The 15,346-nt window shown below is 61.5% G+C and overlaps 5 protein-coding genes across 5 annotated transcripts; all 5 read left to right on the top strand.

The window, feature by feature from the left end:
- Positions 1-2,247: 2,247 nt before the first annotated feature.
- Positions 2,248-3,705, top strand: LMJF_31_0200 (conserved hypothetical protein; the record flags this gene model as incomplete). The annotated part of the gene is made up of 1 exon (XM_001684952.1): positions 2,248-3,705. One exon carries the CDS (start codon positions 2,248-2,250, stop codon positions 3,703-3,705), a length of 1,458 nt encoding a protein of 485 aa, XP_001685004.1.
- Positions 3,706-4,493: 788 nt separating this feature from the next.
- LMJF_31_0190 (putative nucleolar protein) lies at positions 4,494-6,383 on the top strand (the record flags this gene model as incomplete). Its single annotated transcript, XM_001684951.1, has 1 exon — positions 4,494-6,383. One exon carries the CDS (start codon positions 4,494-4,496, stop codon positions 6,381-6,383), a length of 1,890 nt encoding a protein of 629 aa, XP_001685003.1.
- Positions 6,384-7,023: 640 nt separating this feature from the next.
- Positions 7,024-7,497, top strand: LMJF_31_0180 (conserved hypothetical protein; the record flags this gene model as incomplete). The annotated part of the gene is made up of 1 exon (XM_001684950.1): positions 7,024-7,497. One exon carries the CDS (start codon positions 7,024-7,026, stop codon positions 7,495-7,497), a length of 474 nt encoding a protein of 157 aa, XP_001685002.1.
- Positions 7,498-8,153: 656 nt separating this feature from the next.
- LMJF_31_0170 (conserved hypothetical protein) lies at positions 8,154-9,680 on the top strand (the record flags this gene model as incomplete). Its single annotated transcript, XM_001684949.1, has 1 exon — positions 8,154-9,680. One exon carries the CDS (start codon positions 8,154-8,156, stop codon positions 9,678-9,680), a length of 1,527 nt encoding a protein of 508 aa, XP_001685001.1.
- A 1,798-nt stretch (positions 9,681-11,478) lies between these two features.
- LMJF_31_0160 (putative DNA-directed RNA polymerase II subunit 2) lies at positions 11,479-15,036 on the top strand (the record flags this gene model as incomplete). The annotated part of the gene is made up of 1 exon (XM_001684948.2): positions 11,479-15,036. The coding sequence occupies one exon, from the start codon at positions 11,479-11,481 to the stop codon at positions 15,034-15,036; it is 3,558 nt and encodes a 1,185-aa protein (XP_001685000.2).
- Positions 15,037-15,346: the final 310 nt, after the last annotated feature.

The raw sequence follows: 15,346 nt of genomic DNA, 5'->3' as shown, positions 1-15,346 counted from the left end.
GAGGGCAGAGGGTGGATTATTCGTGAGAAAAAGACAAACACTTGCGGCATGCGTCTCTGCATGTGCCTCGGCATGCTGGACAGGGGAGGGGTGCACGACGCGCCACGCACCGTAACGGTCGACATGGGGGAGGGACGCAAGCAAGACTGTGCATGTGTGTGTGTGTGTGTGTGTACACGCTGCTGTTGTAGGGGAGCAGCAATGGTGCTCCGTAGTGCCGTAAAAACCAGCGAACAATTAGGAGGACAAGTTCCACTGCCGTTCTCTCTCTGACACCACTGGACAAGAGTGCTTGACGCCAGCATACGCGTAGGTGCATGTGGACTGTGGAGGTTTCTGTACCGCTCTCCTCCTCATCAGGACCCCCTCTTACCCACTTCTCCGCCCTTCGCCCCTTCGCTTCTTTGTCCACACACACACACACACACACACACACACAGTGGGAGTGAGGCGCACACGCATGTCTCGGCATACAGACGCGCACCCGGACACGCAGATATGGAATGCCTCATTTTCGCTGCACGATATCAGCCGGAGGCGCACACGCTGGAATTCGAACTGACCGAGGCGCCTCTCGTGGACGTCGTCACGGACGTCACTGTTACCCCGTGCGGTGCTGCAGCGCCTCTGTGGAAGACAGCTGCCACGCGGCAGGGACTCTTTTATGGCCGCAACACGTTTGTCCTGGATCGCCCGCTTCTCTTTGCTGATGACCGCATCGCGCTCGTGTGCTGCGTGCGCGTGCGTCAGCAGCGCCCCAGTACCCTTGCAGCGCTCGCCTCAGACGTCTTGTGCGGCAGCGCTGATGGGTCCGCTGTCCATTGTGCCAGTCCACAAGACGTCAGGGAGTACACCATGCTGCTCACCGAGGCGCCTAACACCAGCAGGTGTGGTGTGCACAACAATGCGTTTGTGTACCTCACCTCTCAGGCGCTGCCTCCCCTTATGGGGGTCACATCTACGCCGATGGTGTCCCCCTTGCTGCCGGAGCCGCCGATCACGCACCTGACATGCGCGCGTGAGAGGTCCCCGCCCTCTTCTCTTTCCGCTCTCTCTGCTCTCGCGCTCTGCTACCTTTAGCGGTGTCTCGCCAGAAAAACAAAAACAGTAAGTGGCGAGCAACAGGGATCCACGCGTGGCCCTACGCGTGTGTGCGCGTGTGTCTGATGATCCCACCCCCTCCTTCTTATCTCCTTTCGTGTGATGTCGACGCGCTTCATCCTCTCCTCCTCTCCTTTCCTCTTCTGTCCTTCCCCACGCGTGCGCGCCGTCTCCAATGAACGCGTGAACGACGACACACACACACGCACGCACTCGCATATTAAATCCCACGGCAGCTGATCCCTGCTCGAGCCGTTGTAGTTCTTTTCTCCGCTGAGGATGAGCTGGTTCGCGGAGCACGGCCTCAGTGCTCTCGTGACTGCCTCTGTGCGCATGCAAGTTCTTCTCACAGAGAGCTGTTCGTTCCAAGGAAGGCAAAGGGCGGACATCACCGGACGCCAATGACGCCTTACCGCCGGTGGAGCTGGCGCAGCGGTGACGTCGCCATCTGGTCCATGCTGCTCCTCTTCTTCACCCTAGCCCTCTTCATTGTCTTTCTGAACATTTCCTTTCCCGTGTCGACGCCGCCGCCAGCCGACGATCGCATCAAACGGCAGTGAGAGACGGACAGCAGAAAACGGACGGGGTGGCCAAGAATGTGCGGCACCAAAGAGGTACCGTGGGTCTTGCTCCGTCACCATGAAAGCCGCCACCCTCGGTGAAGGACACCTCTCCGACAGCCGATGCATGATGCGTGCCTTGACACACGCCAGAGCGCGCTACTCTCCGAATGCTCGTTGTTCCGCCTCGCCGTACACACGTTAATGAAATCCATCCTCGCACCGGCACGTCCACGTACGCTGCCGAGAGCCGATTTTACTTTCGTTGAGCGCGAGTCGTCCCACTAATCTAACCCGCTCACTCGCGCTTCGTAGCCTCCGAGGTACTCACTGCCCTCGCCCTCCTCTTCCGCTTCACCAACCACTGTGCACAGTCGGTGTGGCATGCAGTGGCAAGTGACGGCATGTCTGTCCCTATCTGTGCATTTCTACTATCCCCTCCCCACCGCCACCACCACCATCACCACCCGGCCTTCGTTTACACGAGAGTACACGGTGACACCCCCATGCTAACCCGCCTCTCCCCTCACTTCTCCCCCTCATCGGCTATCCGTCCACCATCCTCCATCTCTCTGCTCCCCGTCTTATGGTCTCCGTACCGTCCCTCCCCTCCCTTCCATGCATATATACAGCGGATCTACACTTCGCACTCGCCGCGCCCCCTTTCAAAGACTCTTCGTCGCCCGTCGCCTCCATCATGACTGCTGTCAGCAATGCAGCAGCCGTGCAGGCCACCAGCGGTGCCAACGGGGGCAGCGCGGTGGTTACGTTCTTCACAACCACCTACTCGAAGCCTATGCCGGAGCAGAGCTTCTCCGTACCCCTCAACGTGTTGCCAGACGGACTCAACCAGCTCGTGCAGAACGTGCTCGGTGTTGAAGGGCAGAACTTCGACTTTCTCTACAAGGATGAGTACATTGGTACGACGCTGTTTCGCTTTCTGCAGCGCCGCGGCATCAGCTGCGAGGAGCTGCTCAATATCGAGTACACCCCCGCCCTGCAGGCCAAGGAGGGCAACTTGCTCCCGCACGATGACTGGGTAAGTAGTGTGCGTGCCCCGTACCGCAATAACGCCGAGCTTCTCTTGACCGGCTCCTACGACCACTGCGTTCGACTGTGGGACGGCGACAGCTGCCTCGCCCTCGGCTCCTTCCATCGCGAGGCTGTTAAGGAGGTGGCCCTCCACCCAGTGGCGCCGGCCAGCAGCAAGACCGGTCGCAAGCGCACCAGGCTCGACGGGGACTTCATGTTCGCCAGCGCTAGCAAGGACGGCAGCGTTGCAGCCTGGAAGCTGGACAGCACCAGCAGCCACATGCAGCTTCTGGGGTCCATCCAGGCCCACACCGACGGCGTCGACTCAGTCGCCATCGCGCCAGGTGACGGCAGGCTTGTTGCCACGGCCTCCTGGGATACCACGGTGAAGGTGTTCAACTGGGAACAGATGATGGAGGGTGACACGGTGCCGTCGAAGAAGGCGCCGCTTGTGACCTTCACCGACCACAGTCGTCCAGTCTTGTGCAGCCGCTTCTCTGCTGCCCATGGCGCCGCACGGCTCTATTCGGCTGGCTATGACGGCCACATCAAGTGCCTCGACACAGAAGCAGCGCAGCTGCAGTCTCAGTTTAAAGGCGACCACCCCATCAACCGCATTTCCGTGAAGCCGGCAGGCAGCAGCCCAGCAGCAGACCTTCTCCTCTCCGCCTGCACAGACAACCGTGCCCGACTCTTCGACACGCGGCAGAAGGATGTGGTGAAGACTTTCAGTGGTTCTTGCCAGTGGCTCTACAGCGTGGTGTGGCTGTGGGATGCGCAGGAGGGTGACGCCGAGCACAGCGGGGGCAGCCTCTTCGCAGTAGCCAGCGAAGACGCCACGGTGCGCGTGTATGACCTGCGGTGCACCAACACGGCTTTGCTCACGCTAGATGCGATGCACACGGATGGCGTGCTGGACGTCACGTACGTGGGGCAGTCGATTATTGCCAGTGGTGGTAAGGATAACAAGACGAGGTCGTTCGCCCTTAGTAAGGAGGGCCTCCTCAGCTAACCGTGGCGCACCGCGTTTGTGGGGGAAGGGCGGTCGCCATGCGTGCCAAGTGCGGCGCGGTGTCATTCGTGCGTGGCCTATCGCGAAGCGGGTGCAGCTGTAGAAGTGGATGTAGTGCACCCCACCTCCGCCGCCTTCCTCGCGCTCGATATCGCGTCGCCTCTGTCACCCTCCCATCCTCCTGTTGTGCGTGCCTGTGTGCGCTTGCCGTTTCCGAGACTAAACACACGGTTAACCTCATCCCAGCAAGAAGAAAAATGGAACGCGCCAATCACGGCGGCATCGAACACGGCGCCGCCCAGCGCGCCTCGTCTCGTTCTCGCTTCTCCCTCGGCTGTGCCGTGCATGAGGGTGGACGAGCGAATAGGCTGCGTTGCCGCGTCTCTCTTCCGGTACATCCCATGCGCACTTACGGAGGGCCTGACCCGCTCGTGACGGGACGCCACGTACCTGCTGCGTTGCTATGTGCTGGCTGCGTCCTCGGCTCTGTTCCTCAGCCTCTGGAGGTGGTGGCGCACACACACACACACACACACACACACACACACACACACATGCAAGCCGTGAGTGCCTTGTGCCGCGATACCTCCCCTCCCCATCACGCAAGCGCGCTCTTCCTGCCTCTCCTTCTTTCTCCGTGCCCAACACCCGCGGGCGTGTACTCTCGCACACCTCCAGCACACAAAGACGCGTCACCGTAGCACACGTAGCACACACGGGCGTGCCGCTCAGAGTGCAGTACCGCATCTGCTCATCTCTCCCTCCTGATCTCGCTTACCGCTCTGCCAATGGCCAAGAAGACGGCCACTGTGACCGCTAAGAAGAAGGTGGTGGCGCAAGCCGCCGCCCCCGCAGCCAAGTCGCTCAAAAAGGCGAACGGAACTGCAGTGGTGGCCGCCGTGAAGAAGGCCGCCAAGAAGCCTGCCGTCGCGCCCAAGGCTGCGCGAAGGGCACCGGTGGTTGAGGAGGAGGAGGGGGAGGAGGAGGACTCGAACTTCGACTACGGTGACGCCGCCGGGAACAGCAGCGACTACGACGGGGCGCGGGATGAGGAGGACGGCTCCGGCGATGAGGAGAGCATCGAATTCGACGACGTCATGGACGGCGACGAGGAGGACGAGGAAGACTTCGACGCGGAAATTCAGGACGACGACGACTTCGAGGTCAAGGCTGAGAAGTACCGCCGCCGCATGCTGGCGCAGCGCCAACTGGCCGATGCGGAGCAGCGGGAGGACATTGTGACTCGCACAGCGCACCCGACGCCTCTGCACGATCGCGAGCAGCGGGACGATGAGGCGCAGCAGGAAGAGGGCGACGTCGCAGCCGTCCAGCTGCTGGGCAAAACGAGCACTGCAGAAGAGCTGCGTGACCGCATTCAAGAGACCGTTCGTGTGCTGTCCAACTTCAAGCAGGAGCGCGAAGAAGATCGCGAACGTGGCGAGTATCTCGAGCTGCTTCGCTCGGATCTCCTCGAGCTGTACGAGTACAGCGAATTCCTCATGGACTCGATCCTGCAGTTATTCCCCCCTGCCGAGGCGGTGGACTTTTTGGAGGCGATGGAGAAGACAAGGCCAACGACCATTCGCGTTAACACGCTCAAAGCGAAGCGCCGTGATCTGGTGCAGGCGCTTGTGAAGCGCGGCATGAGCGTCGAGCCGCTGGAGAAGTGGTCCAAGGTGGGTCTGCAAGTGTTCGAGTCGAATGTCCCCATCGCGGGCACCATCGAGTATCTCGCGGGCCACTACATGCTGCAGGCTGCGGCCTCCTTCCTGCCAGTCATGGCCCTCGCTCCGCAGGAGAATGAGCGCGTGCTCGACATGTCGGCCGCTCCGGGAGGGAAGACGACGTACATTGCGCAGCTCATGAAGAACACCGGCGTCCTCTTCGCGAATGATGTGAGTGAGCCACGGTGCAAGTCGCTCAACGCGAATCTACAGCGCCTTGGTGTCACCAACTGCATCGTCACGAACTACGACGGCACCGGCTACGAGAGGGTGATGCGCAACTTTGACCGCGTTCTGCTCGATGCCCCCTGCTCCGGCACGGGCATCATCTCACGTGACAAGAGCATCAAGACAAGCAAACAGTACAAGGACATTCAGCGTGCCTCACAGCTGCAGCGAGCGCTGCTGCTAAGCGCCATCGACGCCTGCAAGATCGGCGGTTACGTTGTCTACTCTACCTGCTCCTTCCTCGTGGAAGAGGATGAGGCGATCGTGGACTTCGCGCTGAGGCGCCGTGACGTGCAGGTGGTGGAGATGGGGCTGCCGTTCGGGCGTCCTGGCTTCACCAAGTATCGCCACCACCGCTATCACGACAGCCTCGAGCTCTCCCGCCACTACTTTCCGCACGTGCACAACATGGATGGCTTCTTCATCTGCAAGCTGAAGAAGCTGTCAGACAGCACCACGAAGCAGCCGGACGGGGCGGACGAAAAGCTGTCCAGGGCGGGGAGCGCCTCCGCCTCATCGTCTAAGAAGCGCGAGCACGCCAGCGACGATGCCGCGGAGCTCCAGGTCGGCTCGAAGCGGGTGCGACTCGAGAAGGGCAAGGCTGTCGTGTTGGCCGACAACGCGCCAGCCAAGAACCACAAGCTTAGCGTTCCACCGAGCTCCAAGGTGACTCGCAGCGAGCGGCAGATTAAGGGCAAGCGCAAGCCGCCCAAACCGCGTAAGTGAGGGCCATAGCTGGAAGCGGTTAACGCTATAAAGGTAGTGCTTTTCTTCCTAATCTCATCGCTGGTCGCCATCCCTCCCCCTTCCACAACAGCTTCTGGGGTGAATCAAGCAGGCAGCCTGCTATGGCAGCGTGTCACTGTGTGTGTGTGTAGCACGTCAACCGGGTAATGGCGGCAAAGCAACGCGCAACCCCAAAGCGAAACAGGTCCTCGGCGCGCACCCCCTTCCCATCGTCCCACTCTTGGTGCACTGTGCTCCCCCACACAAGCTCACAAAAGCGCTCTGCCATGATGGAGGGCCATGCTCTTCGCGTCTGTCCCTGTCCGGCTATTCCCTTTGGGGGTGGGGGGGGGAATAACCCTGGGCGCAGATTCAGCGGAAAGCAGAGCACCACGGATGCGGCGTCGACTCGGAAAGAGCAGTCCTCTGCCACGCAGACGGAGAAGGTTGTTAGTATGTTTTGCATGCGCGCGTGACCGCAGCAGCCCCCCCCCCCGTTCTCTCTCTCTCTCTCCTCGCCCCTCTTCAGCATCCGAACGTCTCCCATCTTGTTCCCTCGACTGCCCTCGAGCTTTCTGTCTTCCGTCGCCTTTGCATTGTGCACTGTACCACGGTGGTGCACACAGGGCGACACAAGTACATGGATAAGGTGCTTGCCTACCTGCAGGGTGCACTCCTAGATCAGTACCTAGAGCTGCTGCCCTCGCGTTGGTCTGCGCTGCTGCCGCGGCTGGCGAAGCTGACGCAGCGACTACATGCGGTAACGGATCTCACGACAGTCGATGAGCTTGACAGCGCCGTGGAGGATGGCTTTCGGCTCGCTACCACGCTACTCCGTGCGGAGCACGGAATATACCAAGAAGGCGTCACGCTCTTTGACGGGCTCAGTCAAGCATCCGATCTGGTGCGGCACACTTGGCGCCTACTCGCCAACGATGTGCTTGCCGAACTCGCGGCAAAGGAGTTGATGCTGGCACACTGGAAGGCCGCCGTGGCCACCATCACCGCAGACACTCTGCGCGTGTACAGCCACGCGCTGTTGGTTCACGCAAGAGTCACAACGGCTCGAGTGCACCACCTCATGGCCCTGCTAAGAGAGGAGGAAGCTGGTTAGCGCTGTGGCGGCGAGCGATGCGAGAAAAACGGTGCCGCCGCGTTGCGTGTGCTTCGCGCGTGTTCTTCAACTGTTACTCTGGTCCAAATCGGGCTGTCTTGCGGTATCCGCTGGTGTAAACAAGTGAGCTGACACACACACACACAGCACGGGTGTAGCGCTGCCGCTCCGCGCACTTTACTTGACAGCCATGACGATGCTGTGCAGTCGATGCACGTTAGTAAGCGTGAAGCACGACCACGGCACCGAAGAAGCGCCCTTCACTCGACGGTTCAGGTTGCGAGTGTCAGAACGCGCATTGATCCACATCCCTGCCCTCCCTCCCGCCACCCCCATCCACGCGCTCTCTCTTTCTGCGTCTCTGCTGTGTCTCTAGCGGCATCCCAAATACCGGTCCGTCATATACCCCGCAGTGCATCCCCGCACGCACGTGCCCTCACCCACCTCCGCGGCTACAGCGGCTTCACGGCACTTATCCTCTTACCACCCTCTCTCCTACTGTCGCCAACGTCCGCCACTCTCGTTTCTTTCTCTGCTCTGCCATCCCACGGCATACCCTCCCAGCTGTCCACCAACCACTGACAACGCGCACACGTGCATGTCCTCGACGGCGCACTCACTACCATGAGGGAGTCGCGCACGCGTTCATCGTAGAAATGCCGAAACACTCACGAAGAGAGCTGTCACCGCCGCTGCCAAAGGCGGGGATGATAGGCGCCGCGGTGGAGTGCCTCCATGCCGTCCTGCATGAGGTCACCCTGCAGCAGCAGGCGCTGCGGGCGGCCATCACCATGCAAGTGAGGGATAGCTGCGCCGCGGGCAGCACGCGCATGTACACGTTTCTGGAGACCTCCCGCCGCTATCTTCGGTATGTTCTCGTCTTTTACGTGCTGCTCATGGCAGCCCTTGTGGTGTTGGTAGCGGACCTGTCTGGCTGCCTCGTCACGTCGGTAGCCACCGCTGCAGGCATCCGTCACCTCGTCCTCGCCAATGTGCCCGGCACCGCCGTCATTCCACTCCACTTCAACGCGCTGCCATTTCACGACGACGACTGGATGCGGCACCTGCCAGAGGACACCGCGCTCAGGGATTTCATTCTCCCCGATCGAGAGACCCACGAGCTCATCCAGTCCAGGACGCAGCGCGTCGACTCTCTCAGCCTCCTGCATCAGCACATAGAGCAGTTTGCGGATGCAAAGTTCTCACTGCTGAGCCACTTTGTTAACAGTCACCTGGCCTCCACCACCATGTACATCCCTCGCACCGCCGCCTCGGCACAGGTCTTCTCTCCGAGAGGAGGCGTCAATCTCGAGAGTCTCTTCCAGTTAGGGCCCGCCATGTTCAACGCGAAGGGCGAGTACACGGCCAAGTTGCAGGTGGTGCTGGCGAAAGAGGAGGTGGGCCGGGTCGTATCACTCATCCTGGAGTCCGCCATGCTCTTCTCCGAGGACGCCATCGCCGTGCAGTCCGTTGCCCAGCTCGACGTTCTCTTCACGAAAAGTACCTCCGTCACAGTGCGCACCGGACCGCTGCAGCGGTCGTGGCTCGTGCTACTGCTGGAGAAGGTGCTGCGATTTTGGTTCTGCCTGCCGGTGTGGTCGTACGAGTATCTAGTAAGTGCGCTGCGCCAGCAGGATAGCGCGCCGTTTCCACCCATCGACTCATCCCGCGAGGTGGCGGTGGTGCTGGAGGTCTACCACCGCTTCACGCCTCCTCTTGACCTGCAGCCCCGCTTGCGCGCTATGAACTTCACGCTCTACCAGCTCCCCGACGCCGGCGCACCCTCACGCGTGAAAGTGTCGCGGCTCATCTTTTTCTCCACCGTGCAGCTCACGGGAGTGGCACGGTGGCTGACCGACTACCCCGTCTCCACGTTTCTTCTACTCGTCGCCATCCTCTTTGCTGCGTCTGCAGTGGCAAGCGTCGGCAGTCTACTGGGGCTCCTTGCCTACGCTTATTGGCGCTGGTTCCGGGAGCAGCCGCCGGAATTGTTCGACGAGGACGACTCGGACGACGAGTTCTTTGCCCCGCCGCGCGCTATGCCTACTACGGTGGTGAAGAACATGGCGCCTCCACGCTTGCGCCGACACCTCAGCAGCAATGAACTTTACGATACCCTCGACACCTCTCAGCTGCGCCGCTCCCAATCCTTCAACTACTCCCCAGCGAAGGAGGAGGAGTAGCATCACCATCGTTTGGCCAGGGGACTGGCGTCTGTGCAGGAGGCGGCGGGCCGTGTGGGGAGAAGTATGCGCCGCCGACAGCGATCCTGGCCCCTCTCTGCTCTGGTGTGTTTTTTTTGTTGTGTGTGTTTGGTAAGGAGAGCTGCTGCTCCTGCGCTTTCGTTCCTGTGTCTCGCCCTCTTTCTCTCTCTCTCTCTCGCTGCCACGGCCACGGCCACATCTGCGCATCCAGCTCGCAAGAACGCCAACCAGCAGCGCGCTGGCACTCCCCCTGGGAGATGTGTCTGTCGTGGGCTGAGGAGCTAGATGGGGGCAGCCAGCGCACCTGCCCACTACTCTGCACATACCCGCTCTGATGCATGTCACTGCCTTGCATGCGCTGCGCCACCTTTTTTGCCGTCTTTTCTTCTCGCACCCGCCGACTTCCCTCCACGGCGAGCCCTTCTGTCACCAATCACACGTTCCGGCGTGGCGGTGCTTGGCTCGCAGGCGGCATGGACACTGCAGCGTTGACGGCAGAGCGCCAACGTGGGGTCGGGGCGCCCCGGTCACTGCGACCTCACCTCATGCGAAAGCGGCGTCGAGAGACGATCATGGCATCCCCGCTGTTTCAGAAGCCGCACTTGGCACGGCGAGCACGTCTTCTCCGAGGCCGTCACCGCAATGGCTGCGTCTTCAGAGCCGCACTCGCGCCCTACACGCGTGGGAGGCAATGTAGGGTGTGGAGGAGGCGACTGCTCGTCAGCTCGAGGCGGAGGCGCAAGCCGCGATGGAAGCCACCTTGGGTCGCAAAGCAGCGCTCATGGAGGACTTTGCTGCACCTCTGCCGCGAAGACGCGCTGCTCAGCAAAGACGAAGCCGCTCTCCGGGACGAGGAGGAGGCGCTGCAAGCGGAGAACGCAGCAGTCGATGGTCAAAGCAGGGCCGCGGCCGCACAAGCGCTCGTGGCGGCCTCGACCAACGTGTGACGGCGACAAGCGTTGCAGGAACCCCGGCGCCAATTCTCGCAGACGCAGGCGCGGCACACCGACTCGCTTCAATGTTTGACGGCGGAGATCAGACAAGTGGAAGCGAGCACTGCTGGCGCCGAGGCTCAGGCTCAGCTCTTGGTGCAGTTCATTGCGGACAAGGAACGGAAACTCGCCCTTGAAGCAGAGAGCATACGCGGCCGTGAGCGTGACCGCCTGGCGGCCCTGGAGCGCCAGATGGAGCACCTTCTCACTCAAGTACAGGGCGTCGAGCGGCACTGAAACAGCCAGCGGCGCGCGCGATGCGTGGGGGTGCCTGCTCGTGTGCACCCCCACGCATCCGTATAGAAGAGCTCTGTGTTGCGCTCGGTGCGAGGGGCTGCTATGCAATAGACGGCATCAAGGCAAAGGCAAAAAAACAATCAAGACAAGTGCAGCCGTCAGGAGTGACGCCGTGTTGGTGGACGGAGGCTCACTACTGCTGTTGACACCCCGCTGTATCCCTGCATCGGAGGCCACCGCTGCTCGATGAGACGCACGCCTCCATGAGGTCTCTCTGTCCCTCACTGTTATACCCCCTTGTGATGGTCGTGCAGTGCGGCACCGTGTCACGCACACACTTGCGCCGTTCACCTGCCCCGCCCAACCCCCTTCACCTTCTCTTGTCTCTCGCGTGTTGTTCCCCTTTGTCCATCTCCCGTCGCCGCAGTGTGCGTACCAGACTCAACGCTTTCGTGACCCCCCTTCCTTTGGGCGTCTCTCTCTCTCGTGCTCTTACCCTCACTCCAGCTCCCCATCCCTCTTCCCCCGCTTACACGCGCGCCCCCACCATGGCACAGGATAAGCTGCTGGATCTGGAAGACCCTGACATAGTCCTCGATGACGGCATCGTCGACGAGCACGACGACGAGAACCCCAACGATGACCTCGACAGCGAGGACATTTGGGAGGTCATCTCATCCTTTTTCCGGGAGAAGGGTCTGGTGCACCAGCAGCTCGACTCGTATAACGACTTCCTCATGCGCATCCCCAAGATGATTGAGAGCATGGCGGTCATCCCGCGCCAAGACGACCAGTACGACCCGGGTGTCACAATGGAGGAGCAGCGCGACCAGCCCCGGCTGGTGTTGCAGGACGTGGTGATTGGCAACCCGTCGCACCAGACGCACTCGTACTTCACAGGTGGCCCGCTCCCGCCGCTCTTCCCGAACGAGTGCCGTCTGCGCGACATGACGTACGACGCACAGGCGCAGGTGACACTCGGAGTAGAGCTGTACCACCCCCACGCGGACACGCCGCACGACACCTTCCTGCGCAACGTCGAGCTGGGACGCATTCCCATCATGCTCAAGTCTATGCGCTGCAATCTCAGTGGCAAGGATGAGGATGAGCTGCCGCGGCTCAACGAGTGCCCGCATGACCAGGGCGGGTACTTCGTGATCAACGGTACCGAGAAGGTGCTCATTGCGCAGGAGCGGCAGGCCGCCAACCACGTCTACACGTTTTCCCGGCAGAAAGGGCTGTTGTGCGAGGTGAAGTCGATCGTGGAGGGCTCGCTGAACAAGCCGCGCACGCTGCAGATCATCATGCAGTACAGGAACAAAGGTCCGGGCAGCGGCTTCGAGAACTTGATGTGCCGCGTTGCGCAGATGGACGAGACAATTCCGCTTTTTGTGCTGTTCCGGGCGATGGACATGGTGGCAGACAAGGAGATTCTGCAGACGGTCGTGCCGGATCTGAAGGACACGGCGATGCTGGAGCTGCTGCGTGGCTCCATGAGCGACGCGAGCACGCTGCAGATCTTCACCCGCGAGGAGGCCCTTGGCTACATTGGACGCCGTCTCGGCAAGCAAGACGCCATGGCAAACCTGCAACGGGAGGCGGAGAGCCTGCTCATGCGGGACTTACTGCCGCACATGGGCACGGACCCGTCCGCCAACCGCACCAAGTGCCTGTACATGGGCTACATGGTGCACAAGCTGCTGCTCGTCGCCCTCGGCCGGCACGAGGAGACGGACCGCGATTTTCTCGGGCACAAGCGCATTGACGTGGCAGGCACGCTGCTGACGGTGCAGCTGCAGACCTTCCTTGCGCAGGTGCGGAAGGAGATGATCAAGACACTGCAGGACCACGCCGCCAACCCGCGCGGCGTCTTCAGCTTCGGTCGCGTCATTCACAGCAAACTTATCACAGACGGTCTGCGCCGCTGCCTCGCCACCGGCAACTTCGGCGACCTCAAGACGGGCAACATCAAGACCGGCGTGGCGCAGACGCTGAACCGCCTCACCTACTCGTCCTCCCTTAGCAATCTGCGCCGCATCCAGAACCCCATTGCCGCCTCCAGCAAGGCGACGCGGCCGCGCAACTTGCACTGCACGCAGTGGGGGTACATCTGCCCCGTGGAGACGCCAGAGGGTGGCTCGATCGGGCTGCTCAAGAATGTGGCGCTGATGTGTCTCATGTCCCGCGGCACGGACCACGCCGAGGTGGTGCAGGCCGTGCAGGCGCGCATCGATGGCTTCCGCACGATCGGCCTCGAGGACACGGCTGACGTGCGCGTGGCGCGCGTGTTTGTGAACGGAACGATGATTGGCGTCGACCGCAACCCGGAGCGGCTGTTGCACGACCTTCGCACGCGGCGCCGCAACGGCGAGCTCAGCAACGAGGTGAGCATCGTGCGCGATATCCGCGATCGCGAAATTCGCGTCTTCTCGGACGCTGGTCGCTGCCTGCGCCCTCTCTTCGTTGCCGAAAACTGCCGCCTGAAGCTCCGCAAGTCCGGCATGCGCGACCTGCTTGTCTCCGAGAAGGCCGGCGGGAAGAAGTCGATCTCGTGGAAGACCGCGTTGAAGAAGGGCTACGTCGAGCTGATTGACTGCGAGGAGGAGGACTCACTGCTGATCGCCATGACGCCAAACGAGGTGGAGAAGAACTACTACTATTCCCACTGCGAGATGGACCCGTCGATGATTCTCGGCATTTGCGCCTCCATTATCCCGTACCCCAACCACAACCAGTCCCCGCGCAACACCTACCAGTCCGCCATGGGTAAGCAGGCCATGGGCATCTACGCCTCGAACTTCAACATGCGCATGGACACCACCGCCCACGTCCTCTTCTACCCGCAAAAACCGCTGGTGCGTACCAAGGCTATGACGTACATGCACAGCAACGATCTGCCCGCCGGCCACAACGCGGTGGTGGCCATCTCGTGCTACAGTGGGTACAACCAAGAGGACTCCATCATCATGAGCCGCTCCGCCGTGGAGCGCGGCTTCTTCCGCAGCGCGTTCTGGCGCTCCTTCAAGGCGAAGGAGGAGCGGCAGAAGCGCGACGCGCTCGAGACATTTGAGAACCCCGACCGCGAGCTGTGCCGTGTGAAGCGCGCCGACTATTCGAAGCTGGACACGGACGGCCTCATCAAGCCCGGCATGCGGGTCCTCGGTGGCGACGTGGTGGTGGGCAAGACGATCCCTCTCCCTGAGGCGGACCTCGAGAAGCTCACGACCGGCAACACCAAGATCACGAAGCGTGACGCGAGCATCACCTCTCGCACCACGGAGAAGGGTGTCGTGGACAAGGTAATGCTGACCATGAACAACAACGACCGCTTCACAAAGGTCAAGATTCGCACCATCAAGATCCCTAACATCGGCGACAAATTCTGCAGCCGCCACGGACAAAAGGGCACCAACGGCATCCAGTTTCGCCAGGAGGACATGCCCTTCAACCGCGACGGCATCGTGCCGGACCTCATCATCAACCCCCACGCCATTCCCTCCCGCATGACAGTGGCCCACCTGATCGAAACGCTCGCCGGCAAGGTGGCGTGCTACAAGGGCGGCGAGGTCTACGCAACGCCGTTCTGCTCCGTCGTTGTGGACGACTTTGGCAAGGCTTTACATGCCCTCCGGTCGCAGCGGTACGGCAACGAGTGCCTCTACAATGGGCACACCGGTCTGCCGCTGGACCATCTGATCTTCTTCGGCCCCACCTTCTACCAGCGCCTGAAGCACTTATCCGGTGACAAGATCCACGCACGCCCACGCGGGCCGCTGCAGCCGCTGGTGCGCCAGCCAACCGAGGGTCGCGCACACGAGGGTGGGCTGCGGTTTGGCGAGATGGAGCGCGATTGCATGCTGTCCTACGGCGCCTCGCAGTGGCTGCGGGAGCGCCTTTTCCGCGTCAGCGACTACTACACGGTACACGTCTGCAACATGTGCGGCACCATATGCGTGGCCGACACAAAGCTAAACCGCTACCAATGCAAGGGCTGCGAAAACGACACGCGCATCTCCCAGGTACTCATGCCGTACGCCTGCAAGCTGCTCTTCCAGGAGCTCATGTCCATGACGATCCTGCCGCGCCTCGGTACCGGTCCTCTGTAAGACAGCGACGGGTGCAAAACGCTCGCGGAGGGGCGCGCAGGGGGGGGGAGGGGAGGGGGCAGACGCGGAAGGGAGGCTTCGTGTACGGCGCATGTGTTACAAGGAGCTGTCTCTCCCTCCCTTCCGGGTGACGCGCCATTGTGAGGCGCCGCCTGTTGCCGTGCTGATTGCGAAACCGTTCGCTCCTGCGTTCCACTCCCCCCCCCCTCCCCTCTCTCTGCGCTGTGCGCCTCATGCCCTTCTCGTGGCTGTGGACCAGCGCATTTTTTTTTTGTTCACAATCCGCGGGTGTGTCTTCTCTCTGTTGGCG

Source organism: Leishmania major, chromosome 31 (assembly GCF_000002725.2).
Source record: "Leishmania major strain Friedlin complete genome, chromosome 31".
In the NCBI taxonomy this organism is placed as follows: Eukaryota; Euglenozoa; class Kinetoplastea; order Trypanosomatida; family Trypanosomatidae; genus Leishmania; species Leishmania major.
Note: the sequence above shows the minus strand (reverse complement) of the source record. Positions and strands in the feature narration are given on the sequence as shown.